General features: G+C 36.8%; 1 protein-coding gene across 1 annotated transcript in view; it reads right to left on the bottom strand.

Moving 5' to 3' along the window:
- The window catches only part of LOC107758747 (receptor-type tyrosine-protein phosphatase eta), a 58550-nt gene that overhangs the window by 18950 nt on the left and 19518 nt on the right, over nt 1-20082 (bottom strand). Inside the window, exons 7-17 of the mRNA XM_016576549.1 lie at nt 16142-16198; nt 13000-13056; nt 8328-8384; nt 7961-7999; nt 7440-7694; nt 5285-5545; nt 4882-5130; nt 4405-4674; nt 3382-3633; nt 2232-2492; nt 1136-1405 (exon numbers count right to left, since the gene is read on the bottom strand). Of these exons, the coding sequence (XP_016432035.1) occupies nt 1136-1405; nt 2232-2492; nt 3382-3633; nt 4405-4674; nt 4882-5130; nt 5285-5545; nt 7440-7694; nt 7961-7999; nt 8328-8384; nt 13000-13056; nt 16142-16198 (2028 nt within the window). The remainder of the gene's footprint in view (nt 1-1135; nt 1406-2231; nt 2493-3381; nt 3634-4404; nt 4675-4881; nt 5131-5284; nt 5546-7439; nt 7695-7960; nt 8000-8327; nt 8385-12999; nt 13057-16141; nt 16199-20082) is intronic.

Genomic DNA, 20082 nt, shown 5'->3' on the forward strand with positions numbered 1-20082 from the left:
TTTAAAGAAAGATCTATTTCCAACTGGTTCATCCCATCTCAGAAACACAGATGATGTTGTGATGTTGTTCACTCTGAGATACCTGATCACATCTGGTTCTGTGTGGGGAGAGAAGGGCAAGTCATATTTGATGATTTGAAAAAACAATCACACAAGACACAAGTAAAGTAGAAATACATAAAGGATGAAACATGAGCTGGTGGGCCAAATTAACGAACAATAGACTGGCAGGGGTAAGGCAGTATTTTGATATTTATTGTTTAACATAAGCTTTGTATGATATTTCTACTAAAAAGAAAAAAGCAGCATAAAGGAGTGCTTGAAATGGGAGTAACTCTAGTGCTTTTACAAATTACTTGAAAAAAATATTGGTGGGTCAGAAATCAATATAATGTTTATTCCTATTTTAAGCTCAGAGACTCTTAATTTTCAGGTTTTCTCATTCCATTGATCCCGGTGTCCACTTTCATGTATTTTTGTACCTGCTTTGTTGGTTTCTAAGAATGTTCTCATTTGTTTGTTACTCATTTCTTAATTGATTAGCCCTGCCTGTTCCTTCCCCCCCCCTCCTCATTTGCCCTTTGTATTTATACACCCAGTTCTGTTCATTTCTTTGTCTTTTGTCATTTTTGGATTATTAGATGTGTAGTATGAAACATGTACTTTATAAGTTTGCATACTGGTATAGTTTGAGATGCAGAAAGTGTCTCCTTCTGTTGATTGATCTGCTGCCACAGCAGTGATGCAGAATGTGTAATTGACTCCAGCAGTCAGACCAGTGATGTTATAGGAAGTGTTAGTAGTTGCATCTGTTTTATCATCAGCCCATTGAACTTTAAAGAAAGATCTATTTCCAACTGGTTCATCCCATGTCAGAAACACAGATGATGTTGTGATTTTAGACACAAGATTCTTGATCACATTTGGCTCTGTGTACAGGAGAGAAGAGCAATTCACAAATGTCAATTTCTTTTACTTTCTTTTTCTTAACAATCAGGACACAAGTGAAATATAAATACATATGGGGGAAATGTGAACTGGTGGGACAAATGAATAACAGACTAAAAAAGGTGAAAGGCATAATTCTGATAACGTACTATGTAGCACAAAACAGATATTTTATAGTTTTACATACTGGTATAGTTTGAGATGCAGACAGTTTCTCCTTCTGTTGATTTATCTGCTGCCACAGCAGTGATGCAGAATGTGTAACTGACTCCAGCAGTCAGACCAGTGATGTGATAGGAAGTGTTATTAGTTTCTATTGCATTTCTGTTCAAGTCCAAATTCTCATCAGTCCAGTTGAGTTTAAAGAAAGATCTATTTCCAAATGGTTCAGCCCATGTCAGAAACATGGATGATGTTGTGATTTTAGACACTGTAAAATTCCTGATTACATCTGGCTCTGTGAGGGGAGAGAAGGTCAAGTCATAAATGTTAATCTAAAAATAAAACAAAAACACAAAGGACACAAAGTATAAACATATAGGAGGAAACGTGAACTGGTGGGACAAATCAATAAGTAATAGACTGATGTTTACACTGTAACTTGAGTACATAGCTTTACATTGCTTTTACAAATTACTAGAAAAAATATTGGTGGGTCAGACAATTAATGTAAAGGGGTCATATGACGATGCTAAAAATTATTTTGTGTATTTGGTGTAATGCAATGTATTTACGCAGTTCAAGGTTCAAAAACACACTATTTTCTACATACCGTACATTATTGTTGCCCCTCTGTGCCACTCCTTTCTGAAATGCATCGATTTTTACAAAGCTCATCGGTCTGAAAAGCGCGGTGTGCTCTGATTGGCCAGCTATCCAGTGCGTTGTGATTGGCCGAATACCTCAAGTGTGTGACGGAAATGTTACGCCCCTTACCATTTTAGGAAACACAGCATCTCCACGACATGGTGGCGGCGGCAACAATACTACAGCAAGAGTAAAAAGTTATGCCTTCTTTCTTTGCGTAAACATCTGGGCGGGGTTATGCAAATCTTCCAACACAGTGACGTAGATTTGTGGGGGCGTGTTTGAGGCGTTTTAGGAAGTCAACTTTTATAAAGAATATCTCTTTAGGTTTGAGACTTTAGTCTTTGCAACTTTAAGGATCTTATATATGCACAAACAGCTTGTAACACTCCAAAGACAAAAGAAAACTTGAAATCGCATCATATGACCCCCTTATAATATATATAAAAGATCAGATATTTTATAATGTTACATACTAGTAAATTGTGAGATGCAGAATGCATCGCCTTCTGTTGATTTATCTGCTGCCACAACAATGATGCAGAATGTGTAACTGACTCCAGCAGTCAGACCAGTGATGTGATAAGAAGTGTTAGTGGTTGTTGAATTTCTGTTTGTTTTATCATCAGTCCACTGAAGTTTAAAAAAAGATCTATTTCCACCTGGTTCATTCCATGTCAGAAACACAGATGATGTTGTGATGTTGTTTACAGTGAGATTCCTGATCACACCTGGCTCTGTGTGGGGAGAGAAAAGTAAATTATATGTAGTGGTGGTAAAATAAATTACAACAGCTGTATGAATTATACAATTATGATTAAAGTGACTTTAAATGGAGCTTCTGTGCCAGCTCTTCATTGCAAAAATGGGTTAACAGCCTATTGTGTCTTATTATTCTAATTTAATTAACTAAATCATTAAATTCTTAAACTAAATTTAAGAATTTAACATTAAAGATGACAGACATTTTAAAAAGGTTAGAAAAAATATAAAGACCCTATATAAAGATTAAAAGTGCCCCTGGAAATCAATTTGAGGGGGAAACATTTCCCTATGGGAAAGTTCATTTCTAACACTGATGGCAATAAATATGAAAATACTCTTCATCTCTGGCTATACTGTTTAAAGTGTTATTTATATTTTTGATATCTTCACATAATTAAGAGCACACTTCTTGTATTATATTTAATATCATAATTGCTATTTAACATTACCCCTACATTTTTGATTATGCTGGGAATGCTGCATATTCATTTTTCTTTATGTGTATGTTACTTTATATAATGATACATATTGTTCCAGTTGAGGTAATTTGTAGGCTCCCAGCCACCTAATTCATACCCTGGGTACATTCTTCCTTTCTTTGTCTTTTTTAAATGTGTGGTATTGCAAATTGCCATCTCAGATGAGTTCACCTTCTTCAATAAATCATGACAAAATTCCACTAATATTAATTAACAACATTGCACATTTTATATCTATGATATTTCAAGTTCATCCCTTATCTAAAACTCAGCATACTGTACTGTCTGAGATTAAATATAGTTGCAATAATCACTTTTGCATCCTTACAACTACAGTATATATAAAAAAGGAAGATGACAGATAATTCATAATATTACATACTGGAATAGTTTGAGATGCAGACAGTGTCTCCTTCTGTTGATATATCTGCTGCCACAGCAGTGATGCAGAATGTGTAATTGACTCCAGCAGTCAGACCAGTGATGTTATAGGAAGTGTTAGTAGTTGCATTTGTTTTATCATCAGCCCATTGAACTTTGAAGAAAGATCTATTTCCAACTGGTTCATCCCATGTCAGAAACACAGATGATGTTGTGATTTCAGACACTGCGAGGTTCCTGATCACATTAGGTCCTGTGAAGAGAAGAGAGAAGTCAATGAAAAAGGTGGTAAAAGAGAAGATTAAAAAGTATGCTGGTCAGAACCTGTACTAAATTATACAAGGTGCAAATCTTTCACAGAAAAGGCATCACTAATAATAACAATAGACTGTCCTTGCTTTATGACATTGTTTTCAGGAATATTAAATCAAATCTGCCTGCTCAGTTCTCATTTCTATACTGTGAAAAATTTCAGTCATCATTTTAATACAGTAATGAAACTAATCCTCTCTGGACAGATTATTTTTAATCAGTAAACAAATTCAGTGAAAAGGAATTATTTATAAAAGGATTTGCATAACGCCACCGAAATGTTCACGCAAAGAAAGAAGGCAAAACTTTTATTCTCGCTGTAATGTGTGTTTTTTTTTTATTAATAATGTTTTCCATTTTTATTCTGATACAGAAAGTTTGGCTATCAATTTTTTTTTTTTTTAAGAATGAAGATTATACTGTTTATAATAACTCCATCAGAACATTTAATGAATCTAGATGGCATTTTAGTAAATACTGAGATCTAAAAAATTACATTATCTGTTTTATGTATTTTGATGGAGGTTTCATTGATAGTCACGCCATTATTCTAATTTACTCTGTAACAGGAGTTTTCGATGGTAATTTGTACAAAAACGAAGGCAACCGATATTTTATAATTCTACATACTGGTATACTGCGAGTTGCAGAAAGGCATAATTCTGATAACGTACTATGTAGCACAAAACAGATATTTTATAGTTTTACATACTGGTATAGTTTGAGATGCAGACAGTTTCTCCTTCTGTTGTTTTATCTGCTGCCACAGCAGTGATGCAGAATGTGTAATTGACTCCAGCAGTCAGACCAGTGATGTGATAGGAAGTGTTATTAGTTTCTATTGCATTTCTGTTCAAGTCCAAATTCTTGTCAGTCCAGTTAAGTTTAAAGAAAGATCTATTTCCAAATGGTTCAGCCCATGTCAGAAACATGGATGATGTTGTGATTTTAGACACTGTGAAATTACTGATTACATCTGGCTCTGTGAGGGGAGAGAAGGAGAAATCATAAGTGCTGGTAAGAAGTATAGTTAAAACATGTTAAAACATTGATACAATTAGTAATTCATAAAGCAGTTATAGCATTTGTAAGTGATGTTGCTGTACGGTTTTCTGCTCAAGGGAAGAAATTATGAGATGGTTTGGGGCTGAGGCTTCATTCAGATTAAACATCCAATCAGAGCTCTTACTGGTATACAGTGGAATCTGATTGGCTCTTCCCTCGGTCACATGATCAGCTGCAACTGCAAACACTCTGAATGTGTACTGCGCTCCAGGAATCAAATCATTTATTTTGATGGATGTGTTTTCAGTCATCACATTCTTATCTTCATATTCTACACGATAACGGGAGCTTTGACCATTCGGTTTAGTCCAGTTTAGTAAGACAGAGGATGTTGTAATATCATCAGCTGTGAGGTTCATTATGACGTCAGGCTCTGTGAGTGAAAAATAACAGACATTTGGGAATTAAAATGTGACTCCTGAAATCCTAATGTAGTGAAGATTTATACATATGAAAGGCATCAGTCATTTAATACTGTATGAATTTCCAGCTAGGGAAATCAGGAAACATTTAAGTGGAAAACATACTAGTATATTTTGAGGTAACCACTGATTCTCCTTCTGTTGATTGATCTGCTGCAACAGCTGTGATGATAAATGTGTAATTGACTCCAGCGGTCAGACCAGTGATGTTATACCATGTGTTATTGGTTGTTACATGGTTGTATGTTTTATCATCAGTCCAGTTAATTTTAAAGAAATCTCTATTTCCAGCTGGTTCATCCCATGTCAGAAACACAGATGATGTTGTGATTTCAGTCACATTAAGATCCCTGATCACATCCGGTTCTGTGTGGGGAACGAAGGGCAAATAATTAGCGGTAATGGAATGAACTAAAATAGCTGTTGGAACAATGCTATTATAAATTAATATAATATTTGCTTTTAGATGAGAGCTCACTGAGTACAAGTATGTCAGATACAGTGGAGGCCAAAATTATTAGAACACTTTTTTTTTTTTTTTTAATTATTAGAACACTTATTATTTTATTATAAGTGTTATTAGAACACTTATATTTTCTCCAGCTAAAAAATGGTTTTAAGTAAGTTATTTCTATCTTTTGCTGTAGTGTGTCAGAAGGAAATATCAGTTTACATTTCCAAACATTCATTTTGCCATTTAGTGTAACAATCTAATGAGATTTTTGTTTGCACAAGGAGTCTGACAACATCTAGTGCTACATACAGAGATCTGGGCCCGTATTCAAAAAACATTTTATCTTACCACTAAGAGTTCTCCTAAATAACAGTAAAAGTATTTAGCTAAGAGTTTTCTCATAAAACCAATTCACAAAGCTGCTGAGACAAACTTTTACTAAGGAATAGAGAGAAGTCTTGAGCTAAGAGTAAGGGGGTGGGGTTGACCTCGTTACTATGGATGTCAGCATGCTTACTAACTATGCACACAGTGATTGGCTGATAGTCTCTGTCAGAGATTTATTCATAGAAATATTGTAGAGCACAATATTATGTTGCCGTATTCAAATAAAGGTTTAAAAATAAAAAAAAATTTAATTGCCACATTCAAATAAAGATTTTAAAATGCAGGATAAGTGAACGTAAAAGAAAACCAAACTAGATGCAAGAACAGCTGTTATTTCTTGCTCAACTGGTTAATGAAAACAAGGATATAGTCAAAGGAAAATTTAGAGTTGGGGTAACCTCCAAACCCAAAGGTGATACCATTTTATAAGGTCATTATCATCAAATGTTTCTAAAATGTTTACATTCAGAGGCAGATTGCCGGCAACAGCCATTTTAGGATAGTTTGTGGCTTGGTCTTAGTGACTTAGGAGTCCTCTTCACTACTAACGTGTGACAGATTTAGGAGCTAGTTTTAGTGCTAAAACGCTTTGTGAAATACTCTTAGAGCAAAAATGTAGAAGTCCTAAATTTAGGACGGACACGCCCATTATTTTTAAGATCGTCTCCTAAATCAGCGAGTTATGAGCTACTTTTAGCCTTAAGATGATCTCATCATCCAGTCTGCCTGGAAAGACACGAAGAAACAGAACAAACTGAGACAGATTCAATCCAGAAGAACTGTGGCAACGTCTCCAAGATGCTTCAAGAAACCTACCTGCAAAGCTACCCGAAAAACTCTGCTCAAGTGCACAGAGGGCAAAAAAAACCCCGCAAAGGATGGTCACCAAATGTTTATTTAATTTAGTTAATAGAAGTTAATTGATAAAGAAAATCTATTTATGACATTATTTTTGACAACATCCTCATTCTACAGCATTTTTACACAAGTGCCTAAAACTTTTAACAGCACTGTAGCTTTGCAGGTAGGTCTCTTGAAGCATCTTGGAGACGTTGCCCAAAATGAATGTTTGGAAATGTAAACTGATATTTCATACTATTGACACACAGCAAAATATAGAAATAACTGACTTAAAACCATTTTTAGCTGGTAAAAATACTAGTGTTCTAATGATTTTGGCCACCACTGTATACATGGTCCAACTAATAGAGAAAATATCAGATGGCTTCGATTCTAAATCTCAGAAATTTGCTCATTCAAGTGGCAAACCACTAAACAGATAAAACATTGTATGAATATTTTTAAACACTGTTTCAGTTAATAAATTACTATGATGTTTTAATATATAATTGTTTGTGGGTAGAAGTCAAGCATTTGGAGTAAATAAGCAAAGGACAAATGTTTTGAAAGTCTACATACTGGTCCATGCTGAGATACAGACAGGTTCTGTTGATGTATCTGCTACAACGACTGTGATGCAAAATGTGTAATTGACTCCAGCAATCAGACCAGCAACTGTTACATTTGTGACTGTGACTGTTACATTCCCATATGTTTCATCAGCGGTCCATTTAACTTTGAAGGAAGACCCCATTTCGAGTTGTTTATCCCATTTCAGAAGCACAAATGATGAGGAGATTTCAGTTACTGTGAGATTCTCGATCGCATTTGGTCCTGTTTAAGAACAGAGAAGAAACTGATTAGTGATTCTTGCACCTGAAACAGCTGTAGAAATCATAAAGTTTCATAAAGTTCATATAATGTTTGTAGGTAGTCCAGGGTTCTGGATGCAGCTGTGCAGTTTTCTGCTCCATGTAAACCTGAGATGGCATCAAAGCTGAATCCCAATGAAATCAGTACAACATACCATTGATAATAAACTGAATTATCAAATTCCTATTAATGTATTTACACAATTGTTCATGAATAAAAATACTCACTTGGAGTAGCTGATGTTTGAGAGCTTGTAGTTGCAGAGGCTGCATGAATATTTTTATGTACAAAGAAAAAAGTTTTTTTTTTTTCTGTATTTTTTTTTTTGGGATACAATCAAATTTTATATTGCAAGAATTGTTATTAAAATACATGAAATTGTTGTAAACTGTATGAATACAATTTTGTCTTATTACTATTTCCTATTTCCCAACATTAATTCTAACTGGTAGACACTGAGGTTTGATATTCGGTATTTGAATGAAAAAAGCACAATTATTCTAACAATATACAACATTAACAATAAAAATGAATGAAATAAAGGTACCATTTTCAAATTAACAACTTTACTCAGTTGTCCATGAAAATACTCACTTGGAGGAGCTGATGTTTCAGACTCAGTTGAAGGAGAGCTTGTAGTGGCAGGGGCTGCTGGGATATTTAGATGTACCAAGAAAATAAAGTAGATTTGTTTTTACATAGTCACATTTTATACTGCGAGAATTGTTGCTACAATACATGAAATTGCTGTATGAATGCAATTTTGTTTTATTACTATTTTCTACTTCCCAACATAAATGGTAGCTGCTGATGTTTAAACATAAAGCATTCAGTCAAGTTTACATTATTTAGTAATCTGATTTCCACTTTAATCAAAAAATATATAACAAACAAGATTTATGTAACCATTTCAAATAAAAAAAGGATGTTTTGTTATAGCTTTTGGAGCATGGGCACCGACATCTTGCAATACCACAGCGTGTGACGTCACAGGATTGTTCGCTCCGTTGGTTAGTGAAGTAATATAAGCATTTCTTTACTTTCTGAACAAACAAATGTCTTTGATTTTCACCATAATTGTATGAATACCCAACATCAAACTGTCTAAATCACGAAGTTTTGATTGTGATTATTCTTCCTACGTATCGCGGAGAACACGAATGGTTCAGTAGACGTTTTGCTCTAAATTAATGGTTATTGTCATGGTTTAAATAACAGAAACTGCTTTGTTTATAATAGGAATCTTTTCTGGGAACGTCCTAGGCTTTTTCGTGCTGGTGGCCTGCACCCCAGCAGAGTCGGAGCGGAACTCCTGTCAGACAACATCTCCAGGACGCTACACTCCATATGACTAGTAAGCCAATTCTCAAATAACTTTGATGATGGCTTTTGTTCTACCCACTCAAATGATAGAAGTACTTGTGTTGTCCAGTCTATAAAGACTGTGTCTGTTCCCCAAATAGTGAGGTCAAAATGTAAATTTAATGCAGGATCTAGAAAAAATCTGATCGTGATTAAACCAGAAAAATGCAAAATAAAAGAACAAAAATAATTTTTCAAGCTTGTGCTCCTAAACATTAGATCACTCGCACCCAAAGCAGTTATTGTAAATGAAATGGTCACAGATAATTTCCTCTCAGACCTCTTGGTTAATGTCGATAAAGCGATAATTGTCAGAGACTTTAACATTCACATTGATAATACAATTGATGCGTTAGGACTTGCGTTTACAGACTTAATAAACGTTTTTGGGGTCAAGCAAAATGTCTCCGGGCCCACGCATCGTTTTAATCATACACTAGTGTGACGAGTGGGGCAGGGCCGAGAGCTGTGGGAGCAGAGCGGGCACACCTGCGCCACTAACCGGTCTCGAGTCCCACGGAGGAGCTCCGGAAGGATAAAAGGAGGAGTGACAACAGTGAAGGACGAGAGAGGACCAGGCCTGGATTTTATTTTGTGTTTTGTGTGCAGCAGTCGTCCGTGAGGGACTGGCGCTTTACTTTCATTTTGTGTTTGTTTATTTTATTATTAAAGTCTTTAAAAAAAAAAAAAACTCCCATCTCATTTTCTCCTCCAACTTCAAAATCGTCCTACATCGCTGCAGAAGTACCGACCCAGTGTTTACAAAGTGAACATGCAAAGAAGATCTAACGCCCTTTACAAAAAAAGGTAAAACCGCGATGTAGGACGATTTTGAAGTTGGAGGAGGAAATGAGATGGGAGTTTTTCGACATACCCGAACTGTCATGATCCGGAAAAAACAGAGTTCACGCAGAGCTAGACAAGACGAGCGTTGAGGTTAAAAAGTATATGAATTGTATTTTTTTTTTTAGAAAATAACAGATCGATTCGGTAGATAAGACCCTTCTTCCACAGCTGGGATCATTTAGATCCCATTGAAGCTGCATTTAAACTGCATTTTGGAAGTTCAAACTCGGGGGCACCATAGGAGTCCATTATATGGAGAGAAATTCTGAAATGTTTTCCTCAAAAAACATAATTTCTTTACGACTGAAGAAAGAAAGACATGAAGATTTTGCATGACAAGGAGTTGAGTACATTATCTGTAAATTTTTGTTCTGGAAGTGAACTACTCCTTTAAAGTATATTTTCCTTCCCCCAATAAATCCTTTCAAATATCAGTATTCAACTTTTTTAACATAAAAACATTAATTATGCATTTGTAACTGCAAGTTAAATGCATTCATGTCCTGCATTGAACAGTCTGTGTGAATGCATATAAATGATACTTCAGATAGAGCTGCTGTGCCACCTCTGCATTGCAAGGAAAACTTTTGTTGATATTGATTTAATTTGATTGGTAAGAGCCCTATAGTGTCTTACTATTTGAATTTATTGATTACATTTATGAATTTGACACAAAAGATGATGCATACATTTAATTTGGTTAGAAAAAATAATTGGCCTTATAAAGGTAAAAATGCCCATCAATGTTAAAAATCAATTTAAACTTATTGGAAAAGTTAAGTTCTGTTACTCCTGCAAACAAATTACTACACAGAGTATGAATAATATCAAAAGCTTGGGGAGTCAGCTGTCCTCGGTAGGGATGGGCGATACCACTTATTTTGTTTCCGATACGATACTGATACTTTTAAAGGCCAGTATTGTCGATATTGATACCAATACAATTTTTCTAAACTGAGCTTTTTAATTATGAAATTGATTAAATTACTAGGAGTAAAATGGGTAATGATACCCACTTAACTATATTTGAAACGCATTTTAAAATTCAATATGCCTTAATTGCAACTTATTAGGTTATATTTTTGTTTACACGTGGTTAAAATATGTTTACTGTAGTGGTAACCATGGAATTCTACAAATACTATGGTTGAACTATGGTCACTTTAGTTAAACCGTGGTTCATTTTCATAAGGGACTGCCAGTGACAGGCTGTTGCATGCATAAAATGCAACCTTTTTATTCTGACAGTGTATGATTATATTAACATTACAGAAAAGAACATGATCAATATGAACTTTCAATGTTCAATTTAAATAAATGTAATTGCACAAACTATGTAAGCTACCAGTTCAATTTGTTTATTGAGAAATAACGCAAACATATGGTTTTCTGTCCTCTCATAAGCATTGTTTTGGGCTGCTGTTCCCAAAAGATACTTTTGGGTAACACAGCCCTGTTTGAATGCACTGGCAGAAGTGAGTGAACGCTCTCCGTGATTGATTGGTTCTGTCTTGCAACATTTGCATGCGTTTAGATGAGCAGGAAAATAGTTCTATCCTACACAATTTAATGCATATTGTGCACAATTTTTTGCTAAGAAAATAAAATCTCTGGTAAATAAAACACACCTTAGTATCGATATTTTTTATTTGAGTATTGATACTTTCGATACTCGCATCAGTATAGATATATCGATACTTCAGGATCAATACGACCATACCTTGTCCACGGCAGTCCTAAACCTGCCAAGGTACCAGCACAATAAAACGCTCAGCAAAATGGACTCTGTGCACAAGCATAGCGACGAACTTCCGCTGTTGCCAGAAGTCGGTATATTCGTTTTTGGTTTACTTTCGCATCACCCAAAATGTCAGTATTTACTGGATGTCTCTGAGATCTGGCTAAAGTGGACACACAAGTGGAACATGGGATTCAAACTCTACATATCAAGTTATCTGCACAACTAGTTTAATCTAATGTGCTGTCCCGGCAGAGAAGCGGCTAAGCTAGTTAGTGACGTGTTCATTTTAGAAGCATGTTTTTCTTAATTTTAAAAGCAGACTGTTTTTTTTTTAGTCCATCATCATCTATTGATAAAATTGACAAAATTACAGAAAATATCTAGATAACAGTTTTGTCATTATCGACAAAGCTTTTTTTTTAAAGAAGTTTTATTTTTCCTATTTTTACCAAAAATAGGATGGACTGGCCATTATGGAGCACTATAAACACATGCAATGTCTGTTTCATTCACGCTGGAAGCCTTCAAGCTGAAATTCCACTTATGCATCACAGAAGTAAATAGAAGAGTAAATAGAGTAATAGAACTCATGATGCTCCAGGAAATCCCTAATATGGAAAAAAGGCATCCAACTATCGCTATAACTGAATAAAAAATAGAAATGTTTTGAATGATGAAACATGAAAACAATAAACACTTGACTGCAATAAACACTTGACTGCAACAATATATACATTATATGTGTTCTTCAAGACATCTTGAGTATTTTCATAATAATATATTTGCAATCCATTGTTAATCAACATAGCCTTTATTACAGTATAGAATATATTTTCTGCCTTATTCTGTGATAAGAAGCCACATGACAAAAGGAAATTATTTCAAACATTCGACTGATGTTGCAGAGTAAAATCATGTTATAATGTTCTCTTTTGTTGGACAGCAGGCTTAGAAACACTTCTCCTTGCAAGTCATTACAAGGGAAGATATTTGGCGTGTGTTGCTTTTTCAAATGCACGTTTTAAGCGGGGAGGCATCACATAAGCTCACCTCATAGACTCACAGGCGCACAAACAGAGCCAATTTCGAAGAGAAATAAAACACACAGAAGCTACTTAAATGCAACCGAAAAAAAAAAGAAAAAAAAACTTAATTCACAAGCGCATATTGAACCATGGATGTCATAACGAATGGTTCAATATTTTTTGAGAATTGTGGCTTCCCTACAATATGACATTAAAAATAAAATGAATAAAATACCAATATAATTTTCCTATTAATACATTTACTCAGTTGTCCATGAATAAAAATACTCACTTGTAGGAACTGATGTTTGAGACTCAGTTGAAGAAGAGCTTGTAGTGGCAGGAGCTGCTGGGATATTTAGATATTTAGAAAAAAAAAGTTGCTTACAGTTAAATTTTATACTGCGAGACTTGTTAAAATACATGAAATTGCTATATACTGTATGAATACAATTTTGTCTCATTACGTTCACACAGCAGCAGAATACGGTTGTCAGTCCTGTATTTGAGTCCTTAATAAGGTTACGTTCACACACAGTACGGTTATTACGGGCGTGACAACTGCATTCTGTAAGTGAACTAACACGTAAATTTGCAGGACTCACAACCGCAGTCTCAGAAAACATGCTGTGTGAATGGAACAGGACTGGACAACTAGTTATCTGTCACATCATACAGTGCGAGTCGCTCTGCGGCACAAATGAGCGTCGACCATGTGTTGCGTGTTTTCATGTGTGGTTTCAGTAACTTACAGTGACAGAGAAGTGAGCTGTGTGTCACCTGTACAATTTGATCCAGTCAGTTTTTCTCCACTACAGCCACTCCCGTCAGTTTTCTGCTCTGCATGTGACTCAAATGCTCCACTCCCCACCCAAATATTACTGCTGTCGGTTAATGAAGATTAGACAGAGCAGGGCTCGACAATAAGGACTGCCCGATGGCCCGGGGCCAGCGTGAAAGACGTTCAGGACAGTAGACGGATTTGTCACACCCAATCAGGCCACTGCAGCCTCGTCATGGAAGTTTATCATTTGCATGTTTTTAAGCCTTGTTAATTTAAAAATTCAAGCAATTTAAAAGCATTCAGGCGCGAAAGAATTACATTCAGTACTCGCACATTGTTTTTTCATGTAGACAGCGCGCACACAGACAGCCCTGAATTGAGTTTCTTTCCACGCCTGAACGGGCAAATACATACAAAAGTATGTCCAAATACCCATCTTGACTAGTAACTTTTTAGCTTTAACAGTGATTAATCTGTATTTAATTTATACAGTGGAGTACAGTTGCACCGATCGACCGGAAATTTTTTGTTTTATTTCAGACTATCTAATGTTCCTTGCTTGCACACAAACTGCACTGTTACGTTTCTTAAAAAAGACGGTTGCTAACAAGTTGCTAAATGGGACTACAGGCGTTGTCGGAGACATTAAACATCATCTCGCCACAAGCTCTGCGTTCAGTGTTTGGCCGTGCTCATGCTGAAGCAGAGCTTGTCGATGACTCGTGCTCCTCTTGCAAGGCACTTTCCTTCAGCATGTTGCACTCGCGACTCGGGTTCTTCGGGCTTGAACCAGCACCTACGGTCGCTGAGCTTCAGTCCGAGGCGGACGCTGAGATGGCGGCTGTGCTTACCCAGGCAGCCAAAAGCATCGGGCTCGAGTGGACTCCATCCTGTCCTGAGTGCTTGTGGCTGGATGATTGGTTTCTGGGTGTAGAGCGCGACTCTAAGCCACGCTCCGCCCCAGAACCTTTCTTCCCGAAAGTGCATGAAGAGCTGACAAAATTGTGGAGGGCCCCTTCTCGGCCAGGACATGGTACACCAGCTCTTCTGTCCTCACCACCCTTGATGGGGGTCCAGCGAGGGGGTACACGGAGGTCCCCCAGGTGGAAAGGGCGATTGTGGTGCATCTTTGACCACAAAACGCCGCCACCTGGCGGGGCCATCCAAGACTCCCCTCCAGGGCATGTAAGTTCTCTTCGTCCCTCGTGGCAACAGATTACACGGCTTCTGGACAAGCTGCGTCCGCCCTGCACGCCATGCTGCAGGTCTACCAGGCCAAGGCGTTGAAAGATCTGCACGAGGGTGGCCCCAACCAAGAGGTGCTGCAGGAACTGCATTCGGCGACTGACTATGCCCTCCGGGCTACAAAAGTCACGGTGCAGGCTCTGGGTAGGGCGATGTCCACACTAGTGGTCCAGGAGTGCCAACTGGCTCAACCTGCCTGAGATGCTGGATGCCGAGAAAGTTCTCTTTCTTGACGCCACCATTTCACAGGTTGGTCTCTTTGGTGACACCGCAGAATAATTTGCACAGCTGTTCTCCACGGTCAAGAAGCAGACGGAGACCATCAAACACATCCTGCCTTGACGTGGGTCAGGCCCTGGTCCTGCACCTCCAAGACAGCAGCCCCCATCTGCTCGTCGCTGGGGACGGCCCCCTGCGAGGTCTGCTGAGGTCCTGCAACAGCCTGGACCTGCAGTCAAGCCCAACCAATGGCCCACCACTCGCAGGAAGGTGGCACCGCCAGCTCATCAGCAGGGCACCAACAACCCTCGGAAGGCTTCAAAGCGTCCCTGAGATGGGTGACCCAGGGAGTAGGGACCAGTTGACCAGTTCAGATCCACTTCCGACGTGGGGTGGGTGGTGAATACGGCTTCACACTGGCTGTCTGCTGCCTGAAGGACGCGTACTTTCATGTCTCGATCATTCCAAGACACAAACCGTTCCTTCAGTTTGCCATGGAAAATCCATGGAATCCGGCTGAAGGGACCTCTACCTTTATGGTGTCTCCCCCGGATCTTGGAGAGCAAGGTCTTAAGTCTTGGGAGCTGGAAGGTTACGAGGAGGTGGGGTGCATTTGGTTGTGACACCTGAGCCTGTCAACATCTGTGCCCCCGTGGACTCAGTTCGGCAGCTGTGGCGTTTAGTATAGGAACCCCTAGTGTCGTACATTCGACACAACGTCGAAGTGAACGACTGAAAGGGAATGTCTCGGTTACATATGGTAACCCTTGTTCCCTGATGGAGGGAACAGCGACATTGTTTCCCTTATGCCACAAATTCGAACTGCTTCTGAGTGGGTTGAGACTCCTCTTGCTTCTTGACTCCTCAGAACAGAACGAGAGAGCAGATGCTACGCTGGCTTATTTATACCCAGATGTCCGGGGCATTGCCAGCTATGCAAATTATGCACACCCAATTTCACTGGCCTTTTCTCAAAGATATCAGAGGTGTTTGGGCTCCGAAGAGTGACCCCTAGTGTCGTACATTCGACAACAACATCTTCCCTCCATCAGGGAACGAGGGTTACCATATGTAACCGAGACATTATTATTACAATATACCACATTAACAATAAAAATGAATAAAATACAGATATAATTTTTCTATTAACACATTTACTTAGTTGTCCATGAATAAAAATACTCACTTGAAGGAGCTGATGTTTGAGACTCAGTTGAAGGGGAGCTTATATTTGCAGGAGCTGCTGGGATATTTAGAAAAAAAACAAAATTATATACAGTATATATATATATGGGTCAAAGACATTAAGATGTCCACATCAAAATAAATTTACAAAAGTGTTTTTATGTCCATAGAAAGCGCATTAAATGTAAGTAAAGTGTAAAGTGTCTACTTTTAAGGTTTCAAATAAGTCAAAATTTGGTTGAAATAATGTTCCATTGTCATTCAGTGTAACACAATATTTATGTAAAAATTCAACAACATGCTTATTCTGACGTGTACATATTAAAATATATAAAAGAATAAGGGAGCATATTAAATTTGATTGTGTTTTAAATTGTGAGTACAAAATTCTTACTGACAAATGGGCAAAACCTAGGATAGTGGCAAATTTTAAAAATGTAAAATTACAACTAATTAGTATTTGGGGTGAAAGTAATTAGTCTTTTAATATGTAAAAAATGTACTTTTGTTGTAAATATGCCTGACAAGATTGTTACTATGATATTTATTTTTTGCTCAGAAAAACAAAATTGCAATTAAATATATGTATATATATTTTTTTTTGTTGTTGTTGTTGTTGTTGCATACAGTCAAATTTTAGGAAGCATTATTAAAATACATGAAATTGCAATATGAATACAATTTTGTCTTATTACTATTTTCTGTTTCCCAACATAAATTTAACAGGTAGTTGCTGATGTTTAATACCTGGGATTTGACGTGAAATATGCACAGTTACTATTACAATATACCACATTAACAATAAAATTAATAAAATGACACCTGGGTCATTCCGTGTCAACTCAACCAGAGGTCCCCGGCTCAAATTTTTAATTTTACTAATATTTTTTTCTAAAGAAATGTATTAATATTTACATTAAATATTTATATTTATATACTATATCTTTTTTTTATTTTTTTTTATGTTGTCTTATAGATTGTTATAGATTCTGTTTTTTATTTGAGCTTCCTGATCTGTACAGCACTTTGGTCAACCTTGGGTTGTTTTTAAATGTGCTTTATAAATAAATAATGAAATGAATGATGAATGAATGAATAAAGAAAGATAAACATGTTTAGGGATGAAAGCCAAAATATTAAATGTGTGGATGAATATTAACTGAGTAATCCACTATTTTATAGAGGGCGGTCAAAATGGCAATTTTAACCCAATATTCAGATCCAAATTACAGGGGGGTAAAAATTACTTTAGAAAGATGCCAGCATCATTATATTATTTTTACACAGAGATTGGTAGGTCTATTAGTAAAATCTGTTGACTTCAGCAATCTTTGTTCCATTATGTGCCAATGGTGTATTCTAAAATGGGGAAACAGCACTTTTTATTTTTTTCTCCAAAGTTTGCAGGTCTGTAACTCAAAATGTATTAAAGATATCTTAATGTCCTTTTAGACATTGGGTCTTAACAAACTTTCCTTTTGGCATCTTCATTTTAAGGCCGTATATTGTACAGTTCCAGAGATATTAGAATTTCAATATGACTCCAGGAGTAAATCATTACATTGTACACATTTTCAGTGGTCAAAAACCAAATGTGGGTCACTTTGCAAAAATATGATTTTCTTATTTTCTTTTAAAGAGGAATGTCTGAAGAACAAATAAGCAACGTCACTAGGAGAGCACTTTGCAAAAATATGATTTTCTTCTTTTCTTTTAAAGAGGAATGTCTGAAGAACAAATAATGTTGAAAATAAAGATGTATCTTGTTTCCATCTGTCAAAACAACTGCATTGAACATACCTGTCTGAGTGCCATAAATATTCTATTTCCAAAGTTTGCATGCCTATAACTCAAGAAGTATTAAAGATATCACAATATGATTTTAGATACTAGTTCTTAATAAACTTTTCTTTTGTAATCTTAATTTTCAAGGCCCTACATCATTCATTCTCAGAGATATGGGGACCTCAATGAGGATCCATGTCCAGATTGTTGAATATTACCCATTTTCAGTGGTCAAAAACCAAATGTTGGCCACTTTGTATACAGCCGATACTTATTTTATTTAGAGAACAATGTCTGAAAAACAAATAATGTTGAAATTAGAATTGTATCTTCTTTCCCTCTATCAAATCAAAATCGTCAGAGTGCTAGAAATGCACTGAAATGGTTGAGCCACATTATATTTTTGAATCAGTTTTAGAGATATTTGGGAAAAAAGGATTTTATTCATTTTAACAGCTTCTGAAGCTACCAAGAGTTCACATATGCAGTATCGTAACATGTTTGAAACAAATCCCATGCCTCATATGGAAGTGTGGTTGCTTTCGGCACACATTGCATTCACACCAATAAACCAAAATTTGCCTCACCTGGATTAATTATTAGAATTTCTTTTTATTTTTATTGTTATAAAATGTGATGCATAGTCATAGATCAAGTATCATCTTCTGCTAAAGGGCATAGCCTACTTGACAGAATCACTGATAGTACTTTAAACATTTAAGTGAAAGTGACGTGACACAAGTCCGACTCTCTAACCATTAGGCCACGACTTCCCGCTAAAGGTCACTCACACTTGAAATAATTAACAATGGGTAATTCCAAACCCCAGGTAAATGGGATCCTGGGTAATCTTTAGAACCCGACCGATATATCGTTTAGCTGATATCATCGGCCGATATGAGCCTGTCGCCGATATATCGGTATCGGCGAATATTCCGCCGATATGAATTTTTTTTTTTACAGAACATATAACACAGATTAAATGCTTCTGAATGGTGTAATTACTTAGTTTGTCCAGCAGAGCGCGCTCCATTGTTTGCTACTGGACCCAGGTCAGTGTAGTGTAGATCTGCACCCGCACCTATATTTGATCGTCACATTACAATGATTCTAATTCTGTTTTGCATGATGATACGATGAATGGATGATTAATTTTAACAGCAGATTCAGTGACGTTAGAGACTAGAGCTGATCTGCGCTTCACGGCGCACGTCTGCGGCGCATTAAAGCCTGTGTTATGGCCACCGGAGCTGATCGCGGCCACTCAATGCTGGCCCAGAACTCATGCTTATCACATCGGTCACATCACATCGCGCAGCGCGACAAAATACAATAGAATTTCTCGCTCGCGTCCGGTGTAGAATAGAACCCATTATGTTGTCTACACCGGATTCAGTAAAGTGATGCCTCGTTCTATTTATGACATGCTGACAGAAGTTAAAATGATGCATTTTTAATGTTGCAGCGCAGACACGGTGTCAGCATACCCAGTCAACACGTGAGATCATGCGATGATCACAGTGACATCACACAATCCTCATACTGTGATCCCAGTTTGAATAATAAAGTTTATTGTTAAATTGTTAAATACCCTGCCTCCATTACATAGGCCTATATTTGTCACATCATTATAAGTGTTTGATCACCACATTTGAGTTATCATTGCAAAAAATGTGTTTATGTATATATATTCTGTTTATGTAGGCTATATACTGTATTCTATATACAGTACCAGTCAAAAGTTTGGACACACGAATGGGAAGTGTGTCCAAACTTTTGACTATACTGTACTATAATATAGCCTACACATAAAGAATATCAACCGATATATCAGTATCTGTCTTTTTTTACTCCCTAATATCGGTATCGGCCCCAAAAAAACCATATCGGTCAGGCTCTAGTAATCTTACTTTATGTTTCACACTGTTCATACGTTACATAGAGTTAACAAATAATGCTGATCATTCATAATCTGATGTGTCACACTGTATTACTACTTTTCTATTGTGTATAGACTCAGTTGAAGGAGAGCTTGTAGTGGTAGGAGCTTGATGCATGAAGGGGAAAAAAGGAGATTTTTTTGCATACAATCAAATTTTACACTGCAAGAATTATTAAAATAGATTAAATTGCTGTAATCTGTATGAATGCAATATT

The sequence above is a fragment of the Sinocyclocheilus rhinocerous genome, unplaced genomic scaffold (assembly GCF_001515625.1).
Source record: "Sinocyclocheilus rhinocerous isolate Xijiao unplaced genomic scaffold, SAMN03320098_v1.1 scaffold954, whole genome shotgun sequence".
Lineage (NCBI taxonomy): Eukaryota > Metazoa > Chordata > Actinopteri > Cypriniformes > Cyprinidae > Sinocyclocheilus > Sinocyclocheilus rhinocerous.